Source organism: Pseudomyrmex gracilis, unplaced genomic scaffold, assembly GCF_002006095.1.
Source record: "Pseudomyrmex gracilis isolate BER0280 unplaced genomic scaffold, ASM200609v1 scaffold_90, whole genome shotgun sequence".
NCBI lineage: Eukaryota > Metazoa > Arthropoda > Insecta > Hymenoptera > Formicidae > Pseudomyrmex > Pseudomyrmex gracilis.
In genome coordinates this window covers 170,880-193,274 of record NW_018020674.1, presented here as the reverse complement: position 1 = coordinate 193,274, position 22,395 = coordinate 170,880, and the positions used below count along the sequence as shown (strand labels likewise).

The following is a 22,395-nucleotide window of genomic DNA, read 5'->3' as shown; positions in this document are numbered from 1 at the left end:
TCGGGCGTAGCCCGTAATAACGCATGCGAAATTGACAGAATCCAGGGTCGACGGACGGCGTCGTACCTAACGAGATGAGCGTCGTTCTCAATTAGCTCGTTAGATAATCCAGTAGGGTTTTTCGGCGCGGCTGTGCGCCCCTCTGGCGCGCGCGCGCGCGCGCCAAGAGTCCTTATTAAAGTCCGATAACTAATTATACGCTCTCTGTGTACGCAGACAAGTAAGAATAGGCGAGTCAGCATGCGCGGCATTTGCAAACGGGGATTTCCGAGAGCCGACCTGGATCAATATTTGATCAACCATCTAATCGCGCGCGGCGTTTCTCATCTCCGTGTGTTGTGCGCGCGCGAATTCGCTATTAAAATTCGATAACTATTTATGCAAGCGCGCAACGTTTCGACTCAAATTTGTCCGACGTTCCAGAAACCGTCGCTGCTTTCGTGTCTATCTTTAACTTTAGGACGAGATGTAATACCATCTCTTTGTAAAACTTAATTTCTCGTAGATATCACATGTATATATGTAATTTTGCTAATTAGCATTATAATCCATTAACGTTAATTGAAAATGATACGCAAGGGTGACACTTTGCGACGTGTAAATTTGCTAAAATCATTATTTCGTTTCAAATTACTCATTGTCAATCAAAACTATAGAGTTTGAAAATTACATTGTTTAATCGATCGTAAGTGCGAGACGATAACGACGCGTGTCCATCAGGCGAATACGTATCTTTCTCATTTATCGCCGCGTGCTATACAACACATATTTCGGTCTTCCTATCCTAATTAGCACGATGTGCGGATTACATCTCTTTCTCTATTTGTAAAACGAAATAATAAGTTCTCTCTCTCTCTCTTTCTCTCTTCTTTCTGGCACGGAACAGCTTTTCCCACGCGAAGTCAGTCGCTCGCACGCACGCACGCACGAACGAACGATCGATATGTAGGCGCTGCGCTCGGCGCAAAACATAGTGCGTGTTTAGTTTATACCTCACTCACTGAGAGCACCTGCCAAATCGTAGTCTCGTTCCACTCTCATTCGTTCCTCGGATACGTTTGCCAAGTGGGAGGGCGAGGTGGATCGGGTTAGGTCAAGTGATCCGGCCACTTGAGACCCGCGTCCGAGATGCCACGGCGCCAACGGGCTAAGTTAACTAACGGGAATTGGACCAAAAATATTTTCCCGAGTTCCCCCGAGACACCGAGGTGAAAAGTGGCTCGTCCCAGCGCGACCAATTTAATCCAGCGGAATAATCTAGTTCGACACAAGCGAGAAACAATTACACGACGCTCGAGTCCTTCATTCCAAAACGCTCTCTCTCGAGTCCTTCATTCACGAACTGTTATCCTCTAATAACAAGCATGTGTTGTTACCGTCGAAACTCGAGGTATGTTGCCGCTCAAATTACTCGAACGTGTAACAGTTGATGAGAGATTCGAGAGAGAGAGAGAGAGAGATAACAAAATAAAACCATAGAAAACACGCACGAGCGGATAAATTTAGATAAGAGACCGTACCTGATGGCAATTTTCTTTCACGTAATTATTTCTGATGCGATGCGATAAATCGCGCGAATACCGAGATAACATCGTAACAAAAGCGCGTTTCCTACCGCAGCGTGAGCTTTTACTATCCCGCCGTATTTAGTAGCTTTTAGTAGCGAAAAAAGGAAGAGAGAGAGGCATTAATTCTGAAGCACGCTCTATAAAGGACTAAACCCGATATCCGAATGGGTATCAGAGATCGACGGACGATAACGCCTGCGTTAGTCGGACGCTAAGCTCGGGAGCAAATGCTCAGTTTTGATGAGAAAAAGACGACCGGTTCATCTCGTCGTGATGGCGTGGGACTCGTCGTTCGTTCTTTTTTTTTCTTTTTTTTTTTCGCGAACTCCGGGGAAACCGATTTCCCGAACATTGCGCGCGAGCAGTCGCCTCCTTAGGCGCGATTTCCTGGAAAAGTAATTTCCCGTAGGAAATCCTCCCGACTCACCTCGAGTCGAATAACAGTGGCTGAAAGAATCTCCGCCACAGTCTCTGGAAAGGACCTCTCGGCCATCCTGTTCTAAAGGAACCCGCCGACGCGCACTCCGCTGAAAGGAGATTATCCACTCTTCGTGTATTTACCCCGAAGAGAGGTAAGTCTCCTTCTTTTCCGTCATGTATTTGCCGGAAAATTATCAACAATGTGGCGAAAATTTTCGAGTTCCTTGAAAACTTTTGTCCCCCATTGTTGTAGATAATTTTCCAATAAAAAAAAATAAAATAAAATCCCCACGTCAATGTTTCTTTGATAGCGAAATTAAACTAAGAAACTGTGCTCTCTAACGAATTTATACAACATTTTCTCATAATTCTGTTAATTACGAAAAAATATGTGTGTGTAAAAAAGTTGTAGCGACATAACACGTGGTATCGCATCATATTGAAGATTTAATTTCTGATCGACGAAAGGAAGGAACTCTCGAGAATCGAGAAACCGTGGAATATTCAGCGGGGTTTCAAGTACAAAAACGAATAGAAGGAAAATAAGAGAGAGACCATTGAAATCACACGAGAGATGCGCTTGAAAAGAGGACGCGCGTCTTGTGATTTTAGCAAAATGCCCGTTCATATTTCGAAAGGAAAACTACTTCCGGCGATGCTATCGTCGCCATTACGAAGGTACTTCTGCAAATTGGAAGTTCTCCCGATATCTCGGCCTCCGTAGATGCGACCGTCGTCGATCGATACTGCCTCATTAATTAAAAGTCATGGGGGGGGAGGGGAAGAGAGAGAGAGAGAGAGAGAAAGAGAGAGAAAGAGAGAGAGTATGGAGAGCGGAAGGGCTAGGTACGACGTTGCCTATACTCGAACGTTTAATAAGCTTCAGAAATTCCAGAGGGAGATGCTAAAAAGGCGGCTACGAAGACCGTCGTCGTCCTCCTTTCGTCGCCGATGGAGGAAGACGAAAGGAGAAACAGAGAAAAAGAGAAAGAACCAAGAGAGTAGCCCTAATAAAATTAAGAGCTATATGCGCGGAAACCTCGGAAGAGAGTCTTGACTACTCTCTCTCTCTCTTCGAACGGTGCGGAACGGAGGTTAAAATATTTGTATGCATGAAAAAGGCGCGCTTCGAGTAATCAAACGGCTGCTCGGTGCCGGAAGTAAAATGCTAAACTTTACATTTCAATCTCGCGGCAATGTGGGGTTCCTTCGATTCGCGCGCCTGTTTTATCTCGCCGAATCGAATCGATTGATAGACATTGTAAATAGTACAGTTTTGTAAGCGACTGTTAAAAATATACTCTTAATTGAGAATATATATATATATTGATAACAAATATTTTTAAATACTAGCACAACACAGGCGCGCGCTATTATTATTTTTATTTTAACGTGTTGCGTCGGTGAACGCAAACCTGTCACCGCGATGACAGCTAGTGTATATATACGTCTTACAAATACCATATAATATACATATGAGAAATGTCAGAAAAAACGCATGGAAATCAAACTCGGAAAATAATTGAGAGAGAGGAGTGGAAAAACAACACGCGACTAAAGTCACGTGACTTTAGACTCGCGTGTTTTTAAAAACGTGACAAAAGTAAAGTGACTTTAGTCATGTGTTGTTTTTCCTTTCCTTTCTGTCACGTGACTTTACTTTAGTCACATGTCCTTAAAAAAACGTACGACATGAATCGAGAAACACATCCGAGAAACGTTCAATCAGCGTTGAGATAAACGCGGCAACAATCAAGATCGATAGAATCGATTGTGATTATTTACACAAGCTTTTTCCGGCAGGATTAGGTTAAGTTGAAATCCAATTAACTTAAGTTGATTTTATTCGATTTAAATCTTACTCGTTTTCAGAACAATTGTAACGTAAAGAGATATTTATTACAAATGTATTTGTTTATTATAATGTGTATGTGTGCGTTACGTATACGACGTACGTATGCACTAGCGATCAAAACTTCGTGAAATAGACGCGAAAAAGTCACCCCTTTTGCCCTTAAAAACTTCCACTCAAGTTTTCTTTAGAAAATCACTATGTATACCTACGACAGGTAGGTGTATCGTTTTCACAATTCGCGCACAAGTTTACGACGACAAGTGTATTCGTCAATTTGCGCTCGCTATACTCTCTCGTGTCGGATCGAATGGAGGCTGCTGCGAGAAGAGTTTAACATTTCGTGTTCGCTCGCAACGCACGCAACAAGTAACTCAATCGGCGACACGTCGGAAAAGTGTCAAAAGCTCGCGTGAGCTGAAAAATTTCAACGGTGGCTTTTTTTCCGGGACGCGACGACGACGAAAGGGATCCCGCGATGCGACGCGACACGACACAGCCGGAAATCGAGCGATTGCCCGTGGGCTATTCTATTTCGGCGTTCGCGCTTTAATTTCCCACGAGGAATCGCCTTTTAAAATTGCCCCCAGCGCGCCGTATGGGGGAAGTAACACGTGCCGCATATATTACACGCGGGGCGATGTAGCCGGTCTGATAAGCAATCGATGCCGCGGCGCGATAAAACCCGACCCGCGAATCGCTTGGCGCTCGTACGTTATCCCCGTTGGTCGTTGATAGGAGAGATGATAATGATGCATGTTAAAAGCATAATATTTTATATATGTATATACATGTGTGTATCCCCTAGCACGTATGTACACAATTTTGATCCTTAACTGCGCTCCGGTGAAATGGAATTTCGTTTATTGCGTGATAGGGGGATCTCGATGGAAGTTTCGCAATGTGAATTATGAAAGAAACACTGAAAGAAGATTGTACGTAATTCTCTCGAACAATTTTTTACTGCTTGAATGTTTTAACGAGAACATATATTATCTATATATGTTATCTATTTTTTATTACATTTCATGTCGAAATGTTATCTATTTTTTATTACTTTTTATGTCGAAATGTTATCTATTTTTTATTACTTTTTATTATACACATTACATATATAAGAGCCTTTTATATTTTATTACAAGATATACATATTTTGATTTCAAAAAAAATATGTAAAATCTAAACACTTCGAAATGTTATAAATTTATTTCGAAGTAAGAGAAAGAGAGACAGAGAGATTGTGCAGTTCTATATTACTTAAATACGTTCCCTAGATCTGACATTCCATCCAACACAGTTCTCATCCCAGACCAAAATCACGACCTACGTGTCTGCGGGATGCACCTCAGCCGGATGATTAATGCGCTGCCGCGTCGTGTAACCCAACTTTACGTAGCAATTTATTCGTAGAGGAAGCTACTTCGCGTAGTTGATCTTACGGCGAGAATCGAGATAGACGTAGTATCGCGGCGGCGAATGCGAAAGTTCAATTGCCACGTACACGTCGTCGCGATGTATATAAAGTAGCTCGCGTACACTAGACTCACACAAGAGAGCGCGCGAGGCGAACGCGAAGCCGAGAGAGAAACCCTCGGTTGGATCAAGGGAAAATAATGGCTCATGGGCCGACTGATCCCCGGCCGTTACGGCGTACTTTATTCTCGTTTCCGTGACACGCTCGTCGAGGACGAGTGCCGGTGTGTATGGCGGCGTAACGTACATACACCTCGTAAACGAACCGCCGAACGTTGCGCGCGTAGAAGTAAATTTTTGCTATGAATTAGCAATGACTCATTAATCGAAGCGAAACGGATGAAAACCACCGCCGCCGCCGTCGTCGTCGTCGTCACCGACGCTCGGACAACCGCGCGCTTTTTGCACTGAAATTTATTTTTCACGAAACGTCGCGCTGGTTTGTCAAATTGCACGATAAATGTGATCAAAACCTGGTCTCGCGCGCGAGATCATTCACGCGGCAGTATAAATAACGCATGTGCTTGCATTTGCGATTTCATTTCCACCGAGTTTATATTGGCACACGGCTTATGCTTTTATCAAACGTATGTATTAAATGATAAATGCATAACCGAAAGATCGAAAGCAATTCTTCGTATCATTTTGCAAACACGTACCGATATACGCGGCTTAATAACGCAGTTATTCTCTCTTTCTCTCTCTCTCTCTCTCTCTCTCTCTCTTTTTTGTTATCTTATTGGCTCTCATATTTTCTTATTATTTATTTTCTTTTTTTTTGTTATTTTCTTATTATTATTTTATTTTATCTTTGTTTTCTCTCATTATATTTTTCTCATTTCTTTCATGTTCATATTACTTTATTTTTATTTGTTTACACATATTATTTTATTTTCTTTTTATTGTATTTATAACATATACTGTTCGATTTGTACTCACTTCTGGTACGTTTTAGGGGACTTGTCCCAGAAGCGCAGAAATAAATAATGCATTCTCTCTCTCTCTTTCTTTCTCTCTCTCTCTCTCGTCTTTATTTTGTTACACGAAACAATAAACTCTAAAGCTTCAAGCACTGTGTGTTCCATTACTATTAAAAAGTCACGTGTGAACTCAAGCAAACGAGCGAAGCCAGTAAAATACGAATGTATTATTCGTAGCAACGAACATAACGCGCGAGCCGAGACGACTCTTCTCGGGAGCGCATCCTGATGGTGAACGAGGATATCGTGGAAGAAAGCGAAATTGGCCGATGAAAAATTAAGCGGCGTGTATATTAAAAAAAAAAACGGGGGGTCGCGGAGAGAAGAGCTTTCGGAGAGAGACTTTTATCCCCCGACCGTCGTAAGCCACCGTGGATTCAAGTGGCATATCGCGAGAGACTTCGACGAGGCGGCATAAAGAAGGGAATGAGTGGCAGGATGGGGCAATAATAACGGGAGGACAAACTTCCGCGCCGCGAAGAGAACCGGGAGAGATGTGTACCGAGAGGGAAAGAGAGAGCCCGCGGAGAAGAGAGTAGAGGAGGCTCCATTTTGCGAGAGAGAGGAGAAGGTTAGGGAACGAGGGAATGAGAATCCCTTGGTGAACCGTGGGAACGTGGGAGAGAGAGATGGGTCCGCGGAAGGATTCGAGGGCGCCAGATGCCGGAGAGCACGGAAGGACGGACATAATAAGAACACTCGTCGAGCAGGACAATAATGGTGTGTTCCCGAGTGCGCTCATATATATATGTAAGTAGGTGTACGCGCGCGGGAGGACCACGTGTCTCTTTTTTAACCCGTTTTATTCAACGAGCGCTCTCCGCTCTCCGTTTTTCTACCTCGCGGGACGCGGAACAATGTGAGATAAACAATGCTCTCAAGGGACGCCGACGTCGCGGGATTGTCGTGAATTATGTGCTGTGCGCTCCGGTAGTGATCTCTCTCTCTCTCTCTTCTCTCCCCCGATTATAAGCCCGGTTAACTCGACGCGCGCGGGGGAAATCCCGTCGTTTGGAAAATATCAAAACAGGCCTGAATGGCGAATCGCACGTCACCGCGGAAAATTTCCGCTTCCGTGTTTCCGATCGAACACGAGTTCTGCGCGCACGCTTGCGGCTAAATATATACAAACGGACACGCGAATAAAATGAATATCGAAATGTAATCGTAAATATTTTAGTAACGTACGTTCGGATCGTATGGAGGGACGAAACGTCCCTGCGCGTTAACGTCGCGTTCTCTTGTCAATATGTCAATACATGTAATCTCCCAGCGCGCTATCGTGTCGGATAACTTTTAAATATCGCTTCCGCATCAAACTGTCCGACGCAATTGGCGTTTACCGGTTTCGCGAATATCGCTTCCGGACTGTTGGCTGACTGGTCCCGGTTCTCTTTGACGTATTATTAAGAAGAGCCTTCGACGCAAGTAATAATAGAAACGCGCGGTGCGGCGTCGCAATTAAGTTTGATTGAAAGCAAGGCGCGGGAGGAAAGATTCCCGCGCGCGCACAAGATGAAGAAGAATCGCGCGCAACCGCGATTTCCTCCCTCGTCGACTTCCCTCGTTCGGATATCCTCCTATTTAATGTCCGACGCGAGAGAAGTTTCCGAAGACCGCACCTACTTCGCGCTCGAGAACGAACGTCAAGAAGTTTAATAAGTCGGCGCGGTGAGAACAGGGGAGAAGAGAGAGAGGAAACGCGGCGCATCTCTCGTGACCTAAGAGATTCGATCGCCGATGCAGTTGTTTACGATCGAGCACGCGGAAGCAATTAACAGTAGCCTGTGATTTGATTACGAAGTTCTGAGACCCGGAGGTCTCCGACGTGTTCCCTTCCCTCCTCCTCCCCCCCCACTCCGTTCGATCCGCGGCGAGCTCTTTCCCCGTCTCGCTGGTGCGCGAGACCAAATGATTCAATTTCAGCGCGCCAGATCCGTCCGGACGTTAATTGAATGATCGAACTTTCCAACGCGTCCGACAGGAGTCGAACGGTGGCTCTTCCGACCTGAGCGATAGGCCGAAAATAAAATTCCGTCGTCATCCGCGTCGACAGTCGAACGTTTCCACCGTCGCGCATACAAAAAAAATCCATTTATTGAAACGAATAAAACAATTACTGTGGTGTATGAAAATTTAGAACAAAGCGAGAGATTCTTGTGACGTCTGAATTTCAATTAACGAAATTGAAAATTGCGAAAAATTCCAAGCTCGAAAAAAACCCAAAAAACCAAGAGTTCCACCAAGAGAGTTCGCTAATGAAAAGGACGAATCCGCGGCGCGTCTTTTTTTTTTATGAACTTTTCTTGAGGTGTATCTTAAAAATGTACGCACTGCTACGTGCAATTTAAATATGCTTTTTCTGCATTTTTCTTATGTACTCGGAGAAAGCTTTTCTTTGTGGCGCCGTACCCACGGGGGTCTTAACGTTTCTTAACGTAAACGAGAACTACCGACGCTATGAAAATTGAGTCTCTCTTTGACAATTTTTGCACTGAAAGAGCGTGGTTTTGTATATCCGCGTAAAAGTGCGAGAATACGTAATTTTCTCCGTTGCTATTTTTACAATTTATCAGACCGTCTGTGTATTTGAATAATCGCGTAAATAGAAATGACAAAAAAAAAAAAAAACTATAACAAAATTTCTAATAGACGCATATTAAATATAATTTCCGTAGTACCGCGTAAACATGCATTGCGCGAATTTATGTTATAATCTTGCATAATGCATCTTCCTTGCTAAATATATTAAATGCGCTCGTAATGATGGTTGGTTGCATTAATACGTCAAAGCTTTTGCGCGTTTCTCGTTGCGGTAGTTTCCGAGAATAACGCCGCGACTGCAAGTCCCTCGGGCGTCATGCGTCCCCCTAAGCACAGTCTCCGCGAAGCGCTAAGCTCTAATAGGAGAGAAGTGTATTTCGAGGTTGCGCGAATCGTGACGACTATGTCGAGACTGGAACACACCGCGAAAAGACGGGAGTGGTCTGGAGAGCAGAGAAGTTCGCCTTCGGTGAAGTTCTCGCGCGCTCGCTCTCTCTCTCTCTCTCTATCTCTCTTTCTATTTTTAGCAAAAATCGCTGTAAGAAATTCGCACGTTGGATGGTAAATATATTTGCGAGAGAAGTACCGACGTCAAACCAAAATCAAAGAAACAATTTCATCGACGACGACGACGACGACGCGTTGTGAATCGCGCGCGCATTTCATCCGCGCGCGGATTTTGCGCGAGCTCGTCAAAATCCGCATGTGTAAAAACCGCTTTTCGATTTTTTATTCAGACAGAAAAAACATAAGCTTTTATTCGTGCTTTTATTTTTGTTAAATTTTTGTGCGTGTGCCAAAAAAACTTTTCCGTGTTTGGGTTTTTCAGTTTTACTTCTTAATCGCTCTTTTTAAATATTACATTTAATACGGTTTTGTGCATATACGCACGCACGATGGAAAGTAATGTATTTTTCATTTGTAACGAGCGCGTTACAACTTTTTAAATATTAAATGTAGATATTTAAATGAAATAAATGTTAAAACAAAATAATAAATAATAAATACGGACGAAGATATAGAAATCACACACACGCGGAAAACATAAAAAATCGCGATCATCATAATTTGTGCGATTTTATGTTATTACAAACAACGTTAGTGCGTTCTCGTCGTCGAGATACGCCGGTTGTGTACAAACATATTAATGTTTTTTGATTATTATATAAAATATTTGTCTGCGTTTTATAAAGCAATTTAATTATATGGATACATAAAACCGATATGCTTATCGCGAATTCACGATGAATATTTGATCGCGCGGAACCGCTCCCGTGTTGCGCGCGTTCTTTTTTGTTTTTAAAAAAAGAATTTAATCATCGCGCAGAGAGCAATGCTTGTGCCGCATTATGTTTTATTAAAGAGACGCGCGTATGTCGATTAATCCGTTAGGAAAGCACAAACTCCGCCGCGCATGCAACGGGGGGGGAGTGAGAAACTTACGCGAGCATTCCGCAGTTCAACGAACTCGAATACCGGCAAGCAAGTAATGTCGGGAATGCAACGCGAAAATTTTTCGCCGCGCAAACGTAAAATTCGCACCGACAACGCGCGACACCGCGCCTCTGTGTCTTTCATTTAAACTACTATACACACATATCCACGATAAAAAAAAAACAAAAAAAAAACTGTTTTAATTTTAAATTAACGCGACACTATTTTAATTTTAAATTGATTTAAATGATTAACGTGTTTTACAATTCTCTCTTCAGTCATCTTCGTTCGCGATGAAATAAGAGTGTGAAGACGACTTCTCAATCGCGACGTTATCAATCACATAGTGAAAATTAAGCCCGGACGATCATTCAGAAAAGACAAAACGCTTCTTGTCCTCGACAAACCGAGCGGAATTAATGACGCGATTTATTTAGCGGGATGCATTCGACACTTCTCTCTGGTGGATAAATCTTTCTCTCTCTCTCTCTCCTCTCTCGGACGTTCTTCCGAAGCCTTCGTCTTCCGGTAAAGTGCATCCGTATAAACTGCATCGGCGGACGCACACGTGTCTCTCCGACCTCGACACTTTGTTCGCCGAAGCGGATTATCCGCGACGGTTTCCGGAGACTCCCTCCACAGCTTCCCTTTCGAAGTGCGTTCGACCGTTTCGGACGGCGGCCGCGTACGTGAAAGCACAACCACAATTCTCTTCGATAAACAGCGAACGTGCACAAATGCGTCTCTCTTCGCCCCCGCGCTTTCATTCGTGCGTTGCGCGCGCGCGCGCGCGCCCTTAGTTTTCATCAATCTGAAGGTACTCTCGACGAAAACGTTTGTGGCACTCGAGAGTGCTATCGTTTGCTATCGTTCGCGACTAGACGAAGTAAAAGAACAAACAGAGAAAGGAGCGAGAAGAGTGCCGGGGGAGTGAATTCATCTCTCTGCGCCCTACAAAGCATGTGAAACTCTTGAGAAGAGCGCGCGCTCGTGCGAATACGCCTGTGCGGATTAAATTAAAAAAAAAGTATTGTAATTGGACGATATAAAATTCCGAAGAATCTATCGGTTTTTAAAGTCTTTGTCGCGTGGATGTGTAATTTTTTTGCACGAAAAAAAACTTCGATGCAAGATCGCAAGATAAAATTTTATGCGGCGCGGTATCGCAAATTGCGGATACAAAAAAACAAAAAAAGAGTCAAAATTCTCGATTCTATTTTTATCTCGTATATAAAAAAAAAAAAAAAAAAAAAAAAAAAAACTGCTCTCTTGTGCACTTGCACGGGTATATTCTCTAATTGCATACATATGCATACATCACTTTGCGCATATATTAAAAATTCCAGAGACTCTCTACTCTTTCTTTCTTTCTTTCTTTCTCTACAATGAAAGTCTTCCAACGTCCTAAAAAGTCCTACAGTGAAAGACAGCGCTCGAGAGTACCCGGGACGTCGGTGAGGAGTTAATTTCACGAAACGCATTAAATGCGCAGCGACGGCGCGGCGCGGGCTGAGGAAGGCGGCGGAAGAGAACGAAGGAACGCAATAAAAGCACTCGGCGGCTGCGGATGCAACCGAGTAAGCGAGACGACGGAGAAAGACGCGGGCACAAGAAACGAGCGATATTATCTTTCGCTTCCGTACGGCGTTTGAGTGCCGTAGCACGCGAGAGATACAATTCTCTCTCTCTCTCTCTTTCTCTCCTCTCTCCTTCTTCTTCCTGCGTGTATTACATCCCGCAAAAATTGTCACTGACCCGTCCCACCGGGATTCGCGCTGTATGCAAAGCGTGTACACACCGTGAACCGTGATTCCGCGAAGAGAGGGAAAGAAAATGTTCTCCCTTCTATGTTCAGCCCGCTGTTGTCGGTCGCCACTGACCACCGCTGACGGCCGACGTAATATAGAAGGGGAAAGTTTTTTTTTCATCCTTCTCTTTCCAACGATTTAGCGTTTTACCGGTCGGTGTACGCACCAATGCACGCGTGTGCGAGAACACGGTCGACCGCAGTGCGTTTAGAGCGTGTGTCTTCCCGATCCCGCACTCGATATTGCAACTTTAAGCACCGTAGCGGTACCGCAGACTGCTATTTCAACTCGAAATATCGGTTTCGTCTGCGGAGAAGTGCCCCACTAAGGTTCACCGAGATGTTATTTCACTTGGCGTGAATTTCGAGCGAAAAGCTGAAGCCGCTCGACGACTTAAAAAAAAAAAAAAAAAGAAAAAATTTATAATTGAATACATTGAATGTCTCGTCTCGTCGGTTAAAGAACGAACGAACGAATGAACAAACGAGCAACAAGATCGCGATCGTCTATATTGCTCGGTTGCTATACAGCCAATAAAAGAGAAAAGTCGTTACTCCGCGACGAGCCTCCCCTGAACTTTTAAGATCGGCCACCGTACGCAACACGCTCCATAGAACATACCGTGTGTGTCTGTATTTAAGTACGCGTTGCAAACGATCTGCCTCCAGCGTACGCGCGCAAGAGAGAGAGAGAGAGAGAAAGAGAGAGAGAGAGAGATTCGAGTTCCTACGGCAAAAGAAGACGAGCGAACCTTTCGCGACGGCGGGCGGCGAGAGAGAGAAAGAGATAGAAAGAGAGACGGCGCAAAGAGAGAAGGAGAAAGAAAAAGAGAGAAGAAGAGCCGAGTGGAAGAGTAGGAAAGAGAGGAGGAAAAAGAAAGAAAAGAAAGTACACCGAGAGAACAGTATAGTGGCTGTGTCTGTGCACGTGTCCGTACACTGTTACACACACACATACACACACACACACAGTACACGTATCAGCACCGTGATACGTAATACGTGATATCGGAGAATCACCAGTCCTGGGCCGGTTTGCGCCTCGCCGCCTCTATCTCTTTTCCTCCCTCGCCACCCCCGACAACACCTTCTGTGAACCCGGATTTCTCTCTCTTCTCTCCTCTCGCACGATTCTTCCTTTCTTTCGCCCGTGTATGCCCTACGGCACTTTGAACCTTTCCTACGCCACGCGATATCACGAGCCACGCCGTGGCACACTAGCAATCGAGCGTGTACCACCTTCGAATCCCCCTATACACAACCGTGTCCCTTTCCTCCTCCGTCGTTCTGTGTCTCCGCGCGCTTCTCGTTCGCGTCGACTTAAGGTCCGTTTAGACCTAACGATTTTCAAAGGTTATCGCTATAAGAGCAGTCAAGAAAGCGGCACGTAAAGCCCCCGGTTGCATGCTCTACGATCGGGACTAACGACAGAGGATAAAACCGGCGAGAGATGACGCACATTTCGAAAATATTGCAAAACTCGAGCATAAAAACGAGACCCGATAGTGTTGCAGTGTCAATATTACAACGTTATTTTGTAACACAATGAAATTTTTTTCAATATTTTGTTGAATAAATCTTGAAAAAGATTCGAATGCGATGTCGCGTTAATTAAATAAAGAGCACGAATGTGTGTAACATATATATATATAACGCAACTCTTTTTCCAGCGCGTGTTATTTAATCATCCGCCGCGGTTTGATATCCCGGCAATTCCGCGAAAATAAAATTATATATTTAATCGGAATATTTTCGCTAACATTTTGCATATTTTTCCCCAATGAGAATTTCATAATTTCACTTCAATAAAATCCCGAGATTCTCGTTCAAGTGAGGAAACGAAAATGGAGATTTGATTGAAAATCACAAATGTAATTCTCCGAGTCGTTACACGCTTTCTCCGATATTGAATTTTGCAAGATAATTAAAACCGACGTGTTTTTTTTTTTCACATGCGACAGTCGCGTCCACTTGTGTGACGCGCTCAAGTATCTTCGTTCGCAAAATAGCTGCGAAATACGCTCGCGTATTATGAAAATGATACAACAACTAGTCGAATCGCTTTCCGAGAGAGAGAGAGAAAAAAAAAGAAAAATACGTTATGTATTCCGCGCATCACCGAGAACCTCTGAAAGTCTCATTCCGTCTAAATGGGCCTTTATTCGTTCGCTCGCTCGTTCGCTTATTCGTTTGTTCTCCTTTGCTTGTTCCCTTCCGCGCTCGCCGCCCGCTCTCATCTTCGCTCTCTCAGCCAGCCTCCTTACTCCCTCGCCACCACCAACCTCGTCCAACTTTTCCGCCGCCTTAAGGGGCCACGGTATATACGCGGATACGCTCTTTGTGACACGCGAATCGAGGCGTGGCTGTTTAAGGCAGGCAAGCAGGCAAGGTACGACGCGACTCTCCGACGTCGCGTTTCTTCTTCGCCCTTTGCCTCCCCCGTCGACCAGGAAATTGCGAACGTCACGGGGCGCTTACCGTGCCTTGATTTTTCGACAGCGATTTTCCCCTTTCCCGTCAGCTTCCGGCGTCTCTTTTACCTGCCCGCCTTCCCTCCCGCTGCGTCGACAGGGAGAGAAGAGCAGGTACATCTCAACCGCCTCGAGGACGCTTCTCTCGACGGCGCCGCCACGCCGAAAAGACTGGATGGAGGTCTTTTGGCGCGCTCCGTTTCTCGCTCAATAGACACTATATACGGGCGAGTGTTAAAGAAAAGGAACTCGGAAAATTTCAGAGCTCGGCGCTTGCAACTCTCAACTCCCGAGAAGTGTGAAAAGACAGCTCGGCAGCTTATTCAGAAGTAGAGCAATTTAAATCCAGCTCTATGATTATGTAAACGATTTTTTTCACGGCATTTTATCTCAATCTTAAATTTACGTTTTGTTAAACAAAAAGAAACAATTTTTTCATTACATATTCTTTTACGCAATTAACGCGTAGCTAAGTGCGTGGCAAAATTGTTGTTTAGCGCGCAGCTATTTTCTGAACAAAAACTTTATCTTCGTCGTTGTTATCTGTGCGGTCAGCGGTTCGATCAATCGCGACGGAGTTTCGGACTTGAAGACTATACGAAGGTTGCATGACGATGTCCGCAGAGAACGGCGGGACGACGCAACCCTTCGCAAACAATCGATTCCGCGCCAGTAAACTTGACACTGAGGATCCGGGTCAGCCCTTTGTCTATTTGCCACTAACTACTAAGTAATCGAATTTTGTAATACATCACTGTAGAACTTGGACCGTGAAACCATTAGGCATATATGTACACGTTATGTGTGTTTGTGCATATTTACGCAACCCCATGCATAGATTCATAAAGTCCGCGAATGCGGTACATACGACTGTGTGTGTACGTGTGTGCGCGAGTACATCTTCAGCTCAAATTCTTCATAATTGTTGAAATTCACATAAAATTTCGCAAGTAATTTTCTCATATTTTCGTTTCTTCGTTAATACGAAATTTAATTAATAATTTTTCAAACGTTTAGACTTTTTACTACAGAGAATATTTTTGTTATTTCAGTTTAGACGACGACTTTGACTCGACAACATCTATTTGACTTATAACTTGATAACATCTTTTAAATTATTATACACGTCGTCTTATTTGTGATGGTGATTATAGATTGAACACTGATGAAGACTAAAAATGTATAGTCTGTAATAATTTTTTCAAAATATAATACATCTGCATATCATCTAGCAAATTGTTCAGTAACGCCTCTTTCCTGGATACCAATTTTTGTTTTTATTTTTTCTGCTTTTTCGGAATAAAACTTGTCTTATGTTTGTGTGTCTTTCTCACAGACACGTTAATACAATAGCGCGTATCATCGACGTATATTTAGATAGACTGACAAAGGCGAGAATTTTTTTCAATAATAAAACTATCCCCGAGAAATTTAACACAGACGCCGTTCCCACTGTTCGAAACGTCTATCGAGAATTAACGGCGATGCTCGAACGTCACGCGTCAGACGTCTATTAAAACGTGACTCTTATCGATTAACCGAATTCATAATCAATTATGGTCGGGAACGCGGTCGGAGTACGGACGATCGATTATTATTACTGCGGTCCTCCTCTCTTCGCGCGACCCACTCGGCCCATCACTCACAGACCCGTCTTCGTCGTCCGTTTAAAACCAATCGAGACCATCGGTCGTAGTTATTAGCGCGTTGATTAAGTTTCGACGGGCGCGCGCGAGTTGCTCAAGTGTCATGTGATTTTATCGTCCGACGCGATGTAGAAGCGATAAGCGCCGCGCCGCGCCGGGGCAGCGGCAGCGGCAATTTTCTAGCGTCGGAATTAAGAATCGATCGTTATCTCTGATAAACAATTTTTTTACACGCAAAATGATACGTTCGCGCATGTTAAACGTATCATTACGCGTGCGTTTCAATCTGCGCGTTTTTATTTTACGAATTTAAATTATATCGATCGTATTTTATAAAGAATCGTGCGCGTAAAGAAAATTAACACACATTATATGAATCGGCAAATCGAATAATGATGCTTTGGAGAAATAAATGACTCTTTTTTTTTTTAGCGCGTATGCGCGCACGGAAACAAGCGTGAGCCGTGTGCTCTGACGTCGCGCCGATTAGATTCTGTTTCGCCGCTTGTGTGTTATATATTTGCATCTCGAGTTCGCGAGATAAGCGCGCACACTTGCGCGCACTTCGCTCGAAATCGCGATTGCAGACACGAAATACCGGAGCCCGCACATGCACGCGGCATTCCGCTGATTAGCCGACGAGCAGGCAGACTAATTACCGAAATATCGGGTGCAACACGCGAGTATTGCCTCGTACGTCAACATTAATGTGTAATAATGGCCGGTGCCGTCCGTGGATGCGGTGTGCGGCCGTTTCCGATATACGCACCGTGCGTAAAGCGCGCGCGGCCAGAGAGGGAGGAGAACTGCGAGCGACGATGACACGAACGGGNTTAATTGTACTTCCTCTGCGCGCGAGCTAACCCCATGGACGGTTGGCGGAGGTAAAGACGAAGGGGAGGGAAGGAGGAAGGAAGGAAGGTAGGTAGGTAGAGGAGGAAGACAATGTGACGGATGATTACGTGTCAAAACGCGACGTGAGCGGAGCGGATCGCGGCCCGACATGATTGCGATTCGCATAGCCGGAGCTTATGTTGCCGCGATCGGCAACACGGTATCTTCTCTCTACGCGCTGTAGCACAGGCTGATAAACGAGCCTGTGCTGTTGCAAATTACTTTATCGCAACTGAATTTTCGCCGCGTTTTCCACCCCCATCCCAACCCGGGCTTTTATGATAAACGCGTCCCTTCGGCGATGTATTTCAGAAGACGTCACTCAGCCAAAGTGCGCATCGACTAATTGTGAAAAATACAAAAAAAAAAAAAAATTAAAACACGACGCGATCGAAAATAACATTTACATATAATTTTCCGCGAGAGAATTTCGATTTTCTATCGTTTAGCGTTTTTATTGGGACGCGATTTGTTGCAATATCTTTCTGCTTTTATTTGAGAACGAAAGCAAACACATCGCGTGTATTCAACATTAGTGGGAGCACAATTGCTTCTTGAAAATGTGATGTTTCTCGGGTAAACAAAGAAGACAGAAAACGAATGCGAGCCCCGGAAGCTATTTCACCGCCGTTTTCGCTCGGGCAATCCCGCAATCGACCCCGGCCGGAGGCGATTGGCGACGCACACCGCCGCCGGATGTCGACGATTAGAATACACACAAAGTACACCTAAAATACGGGATGTTCTCCCGTAGCAATTCTCCTCTATCGATCTTATCATCGGGGTCAACTATCGCGACTGGAGATAATAACGCGGGCGAGAGCGCGAGTGCAAACAAAAGCGAAAAGCCGTGTGTCTATCTCGCGTTTCCCCCCCGACCCAGGTCCGGCGCGGGCAATCAATTACGAAATTGCTGGAGTCAGGCGGTTTTGACTGGGCCGCGCTGGGTAATTTATCAGATTAATCGCGGAGGAAGTGATTCCTGATCGGATGGTGATGGGACCAACGCGGCGAGAGAACCGAGCGAGTTCCATATGTCAGGAAGCGACCAGGTGTCGAGAGAACGCGGGGGAGAGAAAGGGGACGGAAGGGACTATATGCGCAACGTGTGTCACGTTGAAAAGGGATGGCGAATCCGCGCGCACACCTACGCGGGACACGCGATATCGAGACCAGCTGTCGATCGGAGCTGGTATACTCTCCGAGTATATCGCGCGGTCCCGGGATACGCGCCGTTGCACATATTCGTTTGGGGAAAACGCGGAGACTCGAAGAGCGGGCGACATAAAGACGACGCTCCCCCCGACGGGGGACTCCGCGTCGCGTCCGCAATTTCGTCGTTCGTGCGCCATTTTCGCGTGTGTTATCTCGCCGAGATGAGAAAACGCAACGAGCAAACCGGAGAGAAACGCAATAACGTTTCGCAGTATTCCGACAAGAGGCGCGATGTGGCACGCGTTGCGTTAATACGATATCTCGAAAATGGTTTGCATTTATGTACATACGTCTGTTGGCGCGGCGTTGATAATGGAAACAAAGCGAACACATGTTCTTCGGTAACAATATAAATAAACGTAAAACCATCGCATGTATTTGACGATCGGTGCAAAGACCTCTTAAAAAAAAACAAAAAAAAAGCGTGTTTAACGGCACGTAATTACAAATCGCGCAATTATTATATTAAATACGCGATCAACTCTGCTCATGATATGCTTTACAATCTAATTGTCGATACTCCAATTTCGGGTGCGCGGCCAAACTGCAGTGATTGATTATTATCATAACAGCAATGTATAATATTTTTCATCGCTGATCCCGCGCTAATGACTCGCGCAATAGAATCTCGCGGCCGTACAAAACGCGCGAGTAGAGAACTATGCGCGCACACGGCAGTGAGTTCGCGGGACGAACAAAACTATATGTGATTTCCGAGGCGCGTTCGAAGTTCGTGTGTGCGTGTGTAATACCGAGTGGGTGGATTGAAACTCAATTATTGGTCGTGTTAACGGGCCGACACCGCATCATCCATTATTTTCGGATTTTGCTCGTGCGACCAGGCACATAAATTACACCGCAGAGTTCATCATCAAATATACATATATTATCTCGCCGCATATTCTGCTCCGGCAAACATCATTCTTCCCTGAAATCCATAGTATCTTCCCACCTCTCTCGATTTGTGTTCGCGTTAACTCCGTCCCCACCCCGTTAACATTAAAATGTATAATCGCATACATATATATCGATGATTACGAATCTAACAGATTTGCCACAAATTATATTACGTACTCTTGTTTCTCTTTTCTGTGAATTTTCTTCGTTTTGCGCACACAATGAGAAAAACAAAAATCTCTGATATTTATTAATCTGCAATAAAATTTCTTTTGAGTCTTATGAGTCGCGTCAGACAGAAAAATTCACACAAGAGAGAGTTACACGCTCGTGACAAATTTACATGATAATTCAATAAGCAATTTTCGGAATTATGAAGGAGAGAAAAATGATATACTAAAGTGCGCTTACCTTTTGGGCTTTACAAGCGGCAGCCAACGGCAGAACGTCGTGAGGATGTGCGGCGTGGCGATCGCGAAGACACAGAGCGCATATCGCGATTTTGCAAAGAGCGCAGTACAAGGTCACCGCTTCGCCATTGTGATCGTTACAGACCGGCGTGCCCTCGGGTCGGGATCCCTTGCCTCCGCTCGATTGCCAGCTGCCTCTTGGTGGTCCCAGATTGTGGGCCGCAAGCGGGCCCCTCTTTGGATGACAGGACTCTCTGCATGCGTCGCAATATAAAACCTGAAAGAACAATCGATTTCTCTCTGTCTGTTCGTATTTTGTAAGGGAAATAATAAACTGCGACGGAGCAATATATATTCGTTTTCCGATCGCATCGATATTCACGATATCGAATGCCTAAAGAAACAGCCCGTCGCTGTAATACCGATCATTCCTGAATAATCTCCACCTTTTTTTGCAATCATATTTTTATCAGGATATATTAAAAATTTGAAGAAAGAAAGAGAAAGAATATGTAAATTTTAATTCGTTGAAACATTTTCTTATAATTTATATTGACATTGCGGCGATCACGATGCGGCTGTGTGTATGTGCGTCAAACAATTAAATAAACACAAGTTTGGTTTTTCGTTTCTATAAAGGTATTATTCCGTGCCATCAATATTCCTCTTTCGCTTGTTCGATATTTCCTTTTCGGAAATAATATCATTTTTGGTCATCGATAGAGACAAAGAGAGAAAAAGAGAGACAGACAGACAAAGAGAGCAGGTATTGTCGCGCGAAAATGTTGTCGGTTACGAATAAAATTGCAGCCACCATCGATTCCCACCCTTTTTTCCTCGCAAAGCGAGAAACAACCGGCGCGCGGAGCGGGTGCGAGTGTAAAATCACGGAAAAAATATATCCGCCACTTGTCGCGGTACACCCGGAGGGAGTGGGTGGGAGAGGAGAGGGGTCGAAAATGAAATTTAACACTTCGTAGGAAGGCGTGTGTGCAAGAGGGAGACGAGACGCGCGCGAGTGTGCGATTGGCGTATATATGTTGTGTCGCACAACGAGATATTTCATGCGACGTGCCACTCTCCGAAACGCGGTAACTCGATCTTTTCAAACAGAGAACGCCGAACAATATAAAATCAATCTCTTTCTCTTTCGCTCTTTGTGAATGTCAATGAGATTGCGGTGACACATTATGCGAACGTATCGCTCGAATCCGGAACTGCGACATTGTCGGCAATTTCTTTTAGTCTTGCGAAAAAGAATTAAAACGGTTCGCAAAAAATGCGAGTTTTTTATCTACAAAAAAATATATAAAAAATAACCAAATATACAAAAACCGCGTACGACGTTAACGTAAAAGAGACGTAAAAATTATAATATTCATATTTTTATAAATCATTTTTAGTAATATCGTATTTTTCTTACAAACTATTTTTATCTCTTCAACAACAAAAAATTGGAGTTTTTCAAGAGTGAAACGAGATAACGAGTATACTCTTCACATTGTCTCCTCTCCGTGAGGAATAGAAAAGCGAGATAAAGATACGAAGACATAAACAAACACAAATGTTTCTGCTTTTCCACATGTGTGCGTTGAAACTGTTTTTTAAAATTATCAGAAACTGTTTACGCTCTCGGTGTTTAAATAAAGTTTCTGTGTTTTGATGACGTTTGTGTTTGTATTTTAAAATGAGGGAAAAAAGAGAGAAATTTCGCCTAGAGAGAGTGAGATCACCGGCTTTTTCCGGAGAGCGACATCACCATAACCCTCGATATTAATGTCGATATAGACGCGCGGAGGCTTCTCGTAGACGAGAGCGTCTCTAGTGCGCTCTCGTAGCGCGAAGAGAAAAGTTATGAAGTAGACTTCGAGGAAGAGAGAACGAGGGAGCGCGCGGGGGAGAGAAGTTAACGAGTCTCTGGATGAGGAAAGCACACAAGAGAAATAAACACGGTTGATGCCGCGGTCGTTAAGAACGGTAGCCTTGGGAACTTTTTCCGATGCCGAGCTTACGATGCGATTGAAGGTTTTTGTAAGACGCGCGAGCGACAAAAATATATACACACACATCGAATAAGAGAAACAACAGAAGAGATACAGATTAAAACGCATAAAATTCTTCTTTTTTTGCAATTATATCGTATTGTTTTCCTGAAACATTGCTTTGTGTGAAAAATTCCCGGACGGACAATTTAAAAATTAAAGTTGCGATATATTCCGTTTGATTATATCGTTGAACATTTCCTTTTTCCGCGTGTGTCAATTAATACGTATCTCAACGTAACGAGTCGGGTTCATTTGTTATTTACTTAAAACTTTGCCCGTTACGACAAAGTTCTCAATTCTAGTTAGACGTTTACGACATCCGCAGCCGTAAAGGGTTAAATCAACATTGATGCGCCGACAACCCCAATTACCTCTCTCGGTCTTAATTTAATGGGGATGACTATTTAATTAGAAATTCTTAATCTCTCCCGCGGGCCGGGGCGTGCACCTCTTATCCCTCTACTTTCTCATTAGAACTCTTATTCAACCCCTCCCGTTCGCTCGTCAAGCTTCTAATCTCACGCTAAATCTGACGCGTTCCGTTCCTGCCGTTCCGGGAAAATCACGTTCACGATGCGACAACGCATTATACGCTCAACCTCTTGGGTTATCAACCGCTCTGTGGATTAAGTATCTTTCTCCCTCTCTCCTCTCTCTCTCTCTATATATAATATATATGTACATATGTATATATAATCTCTCTCTTTATATATATATATATATATGTAATCACGCGCTA

General features: G+C 44.2%; 1 protein-coding gene across 1 annotated transcript in view; it reads right to left on the bottom strand.

Annotated features, from left to right (window-relative positions):
* The window catches only part of LOC109855472 (E3 ubiquitin-protein ligase TRIM9), a 95,209-nt gene that overhangs the window by 71,292 nt on the left and 1,522 nt on the right, over window positions 1-22,395 (bottom strand). Inside the window, exon 2 of the mRNA XM_020429752.1 lies at window positions 19,613-19,888. Within this exon, the coding sequence (XP_020285341.1) occupies window positions 19,613-19,888 (276 nt within the window). The remainder of the gene's footprint in view (window positions 1-19,612; window positions 19,889-22,395) is intronic.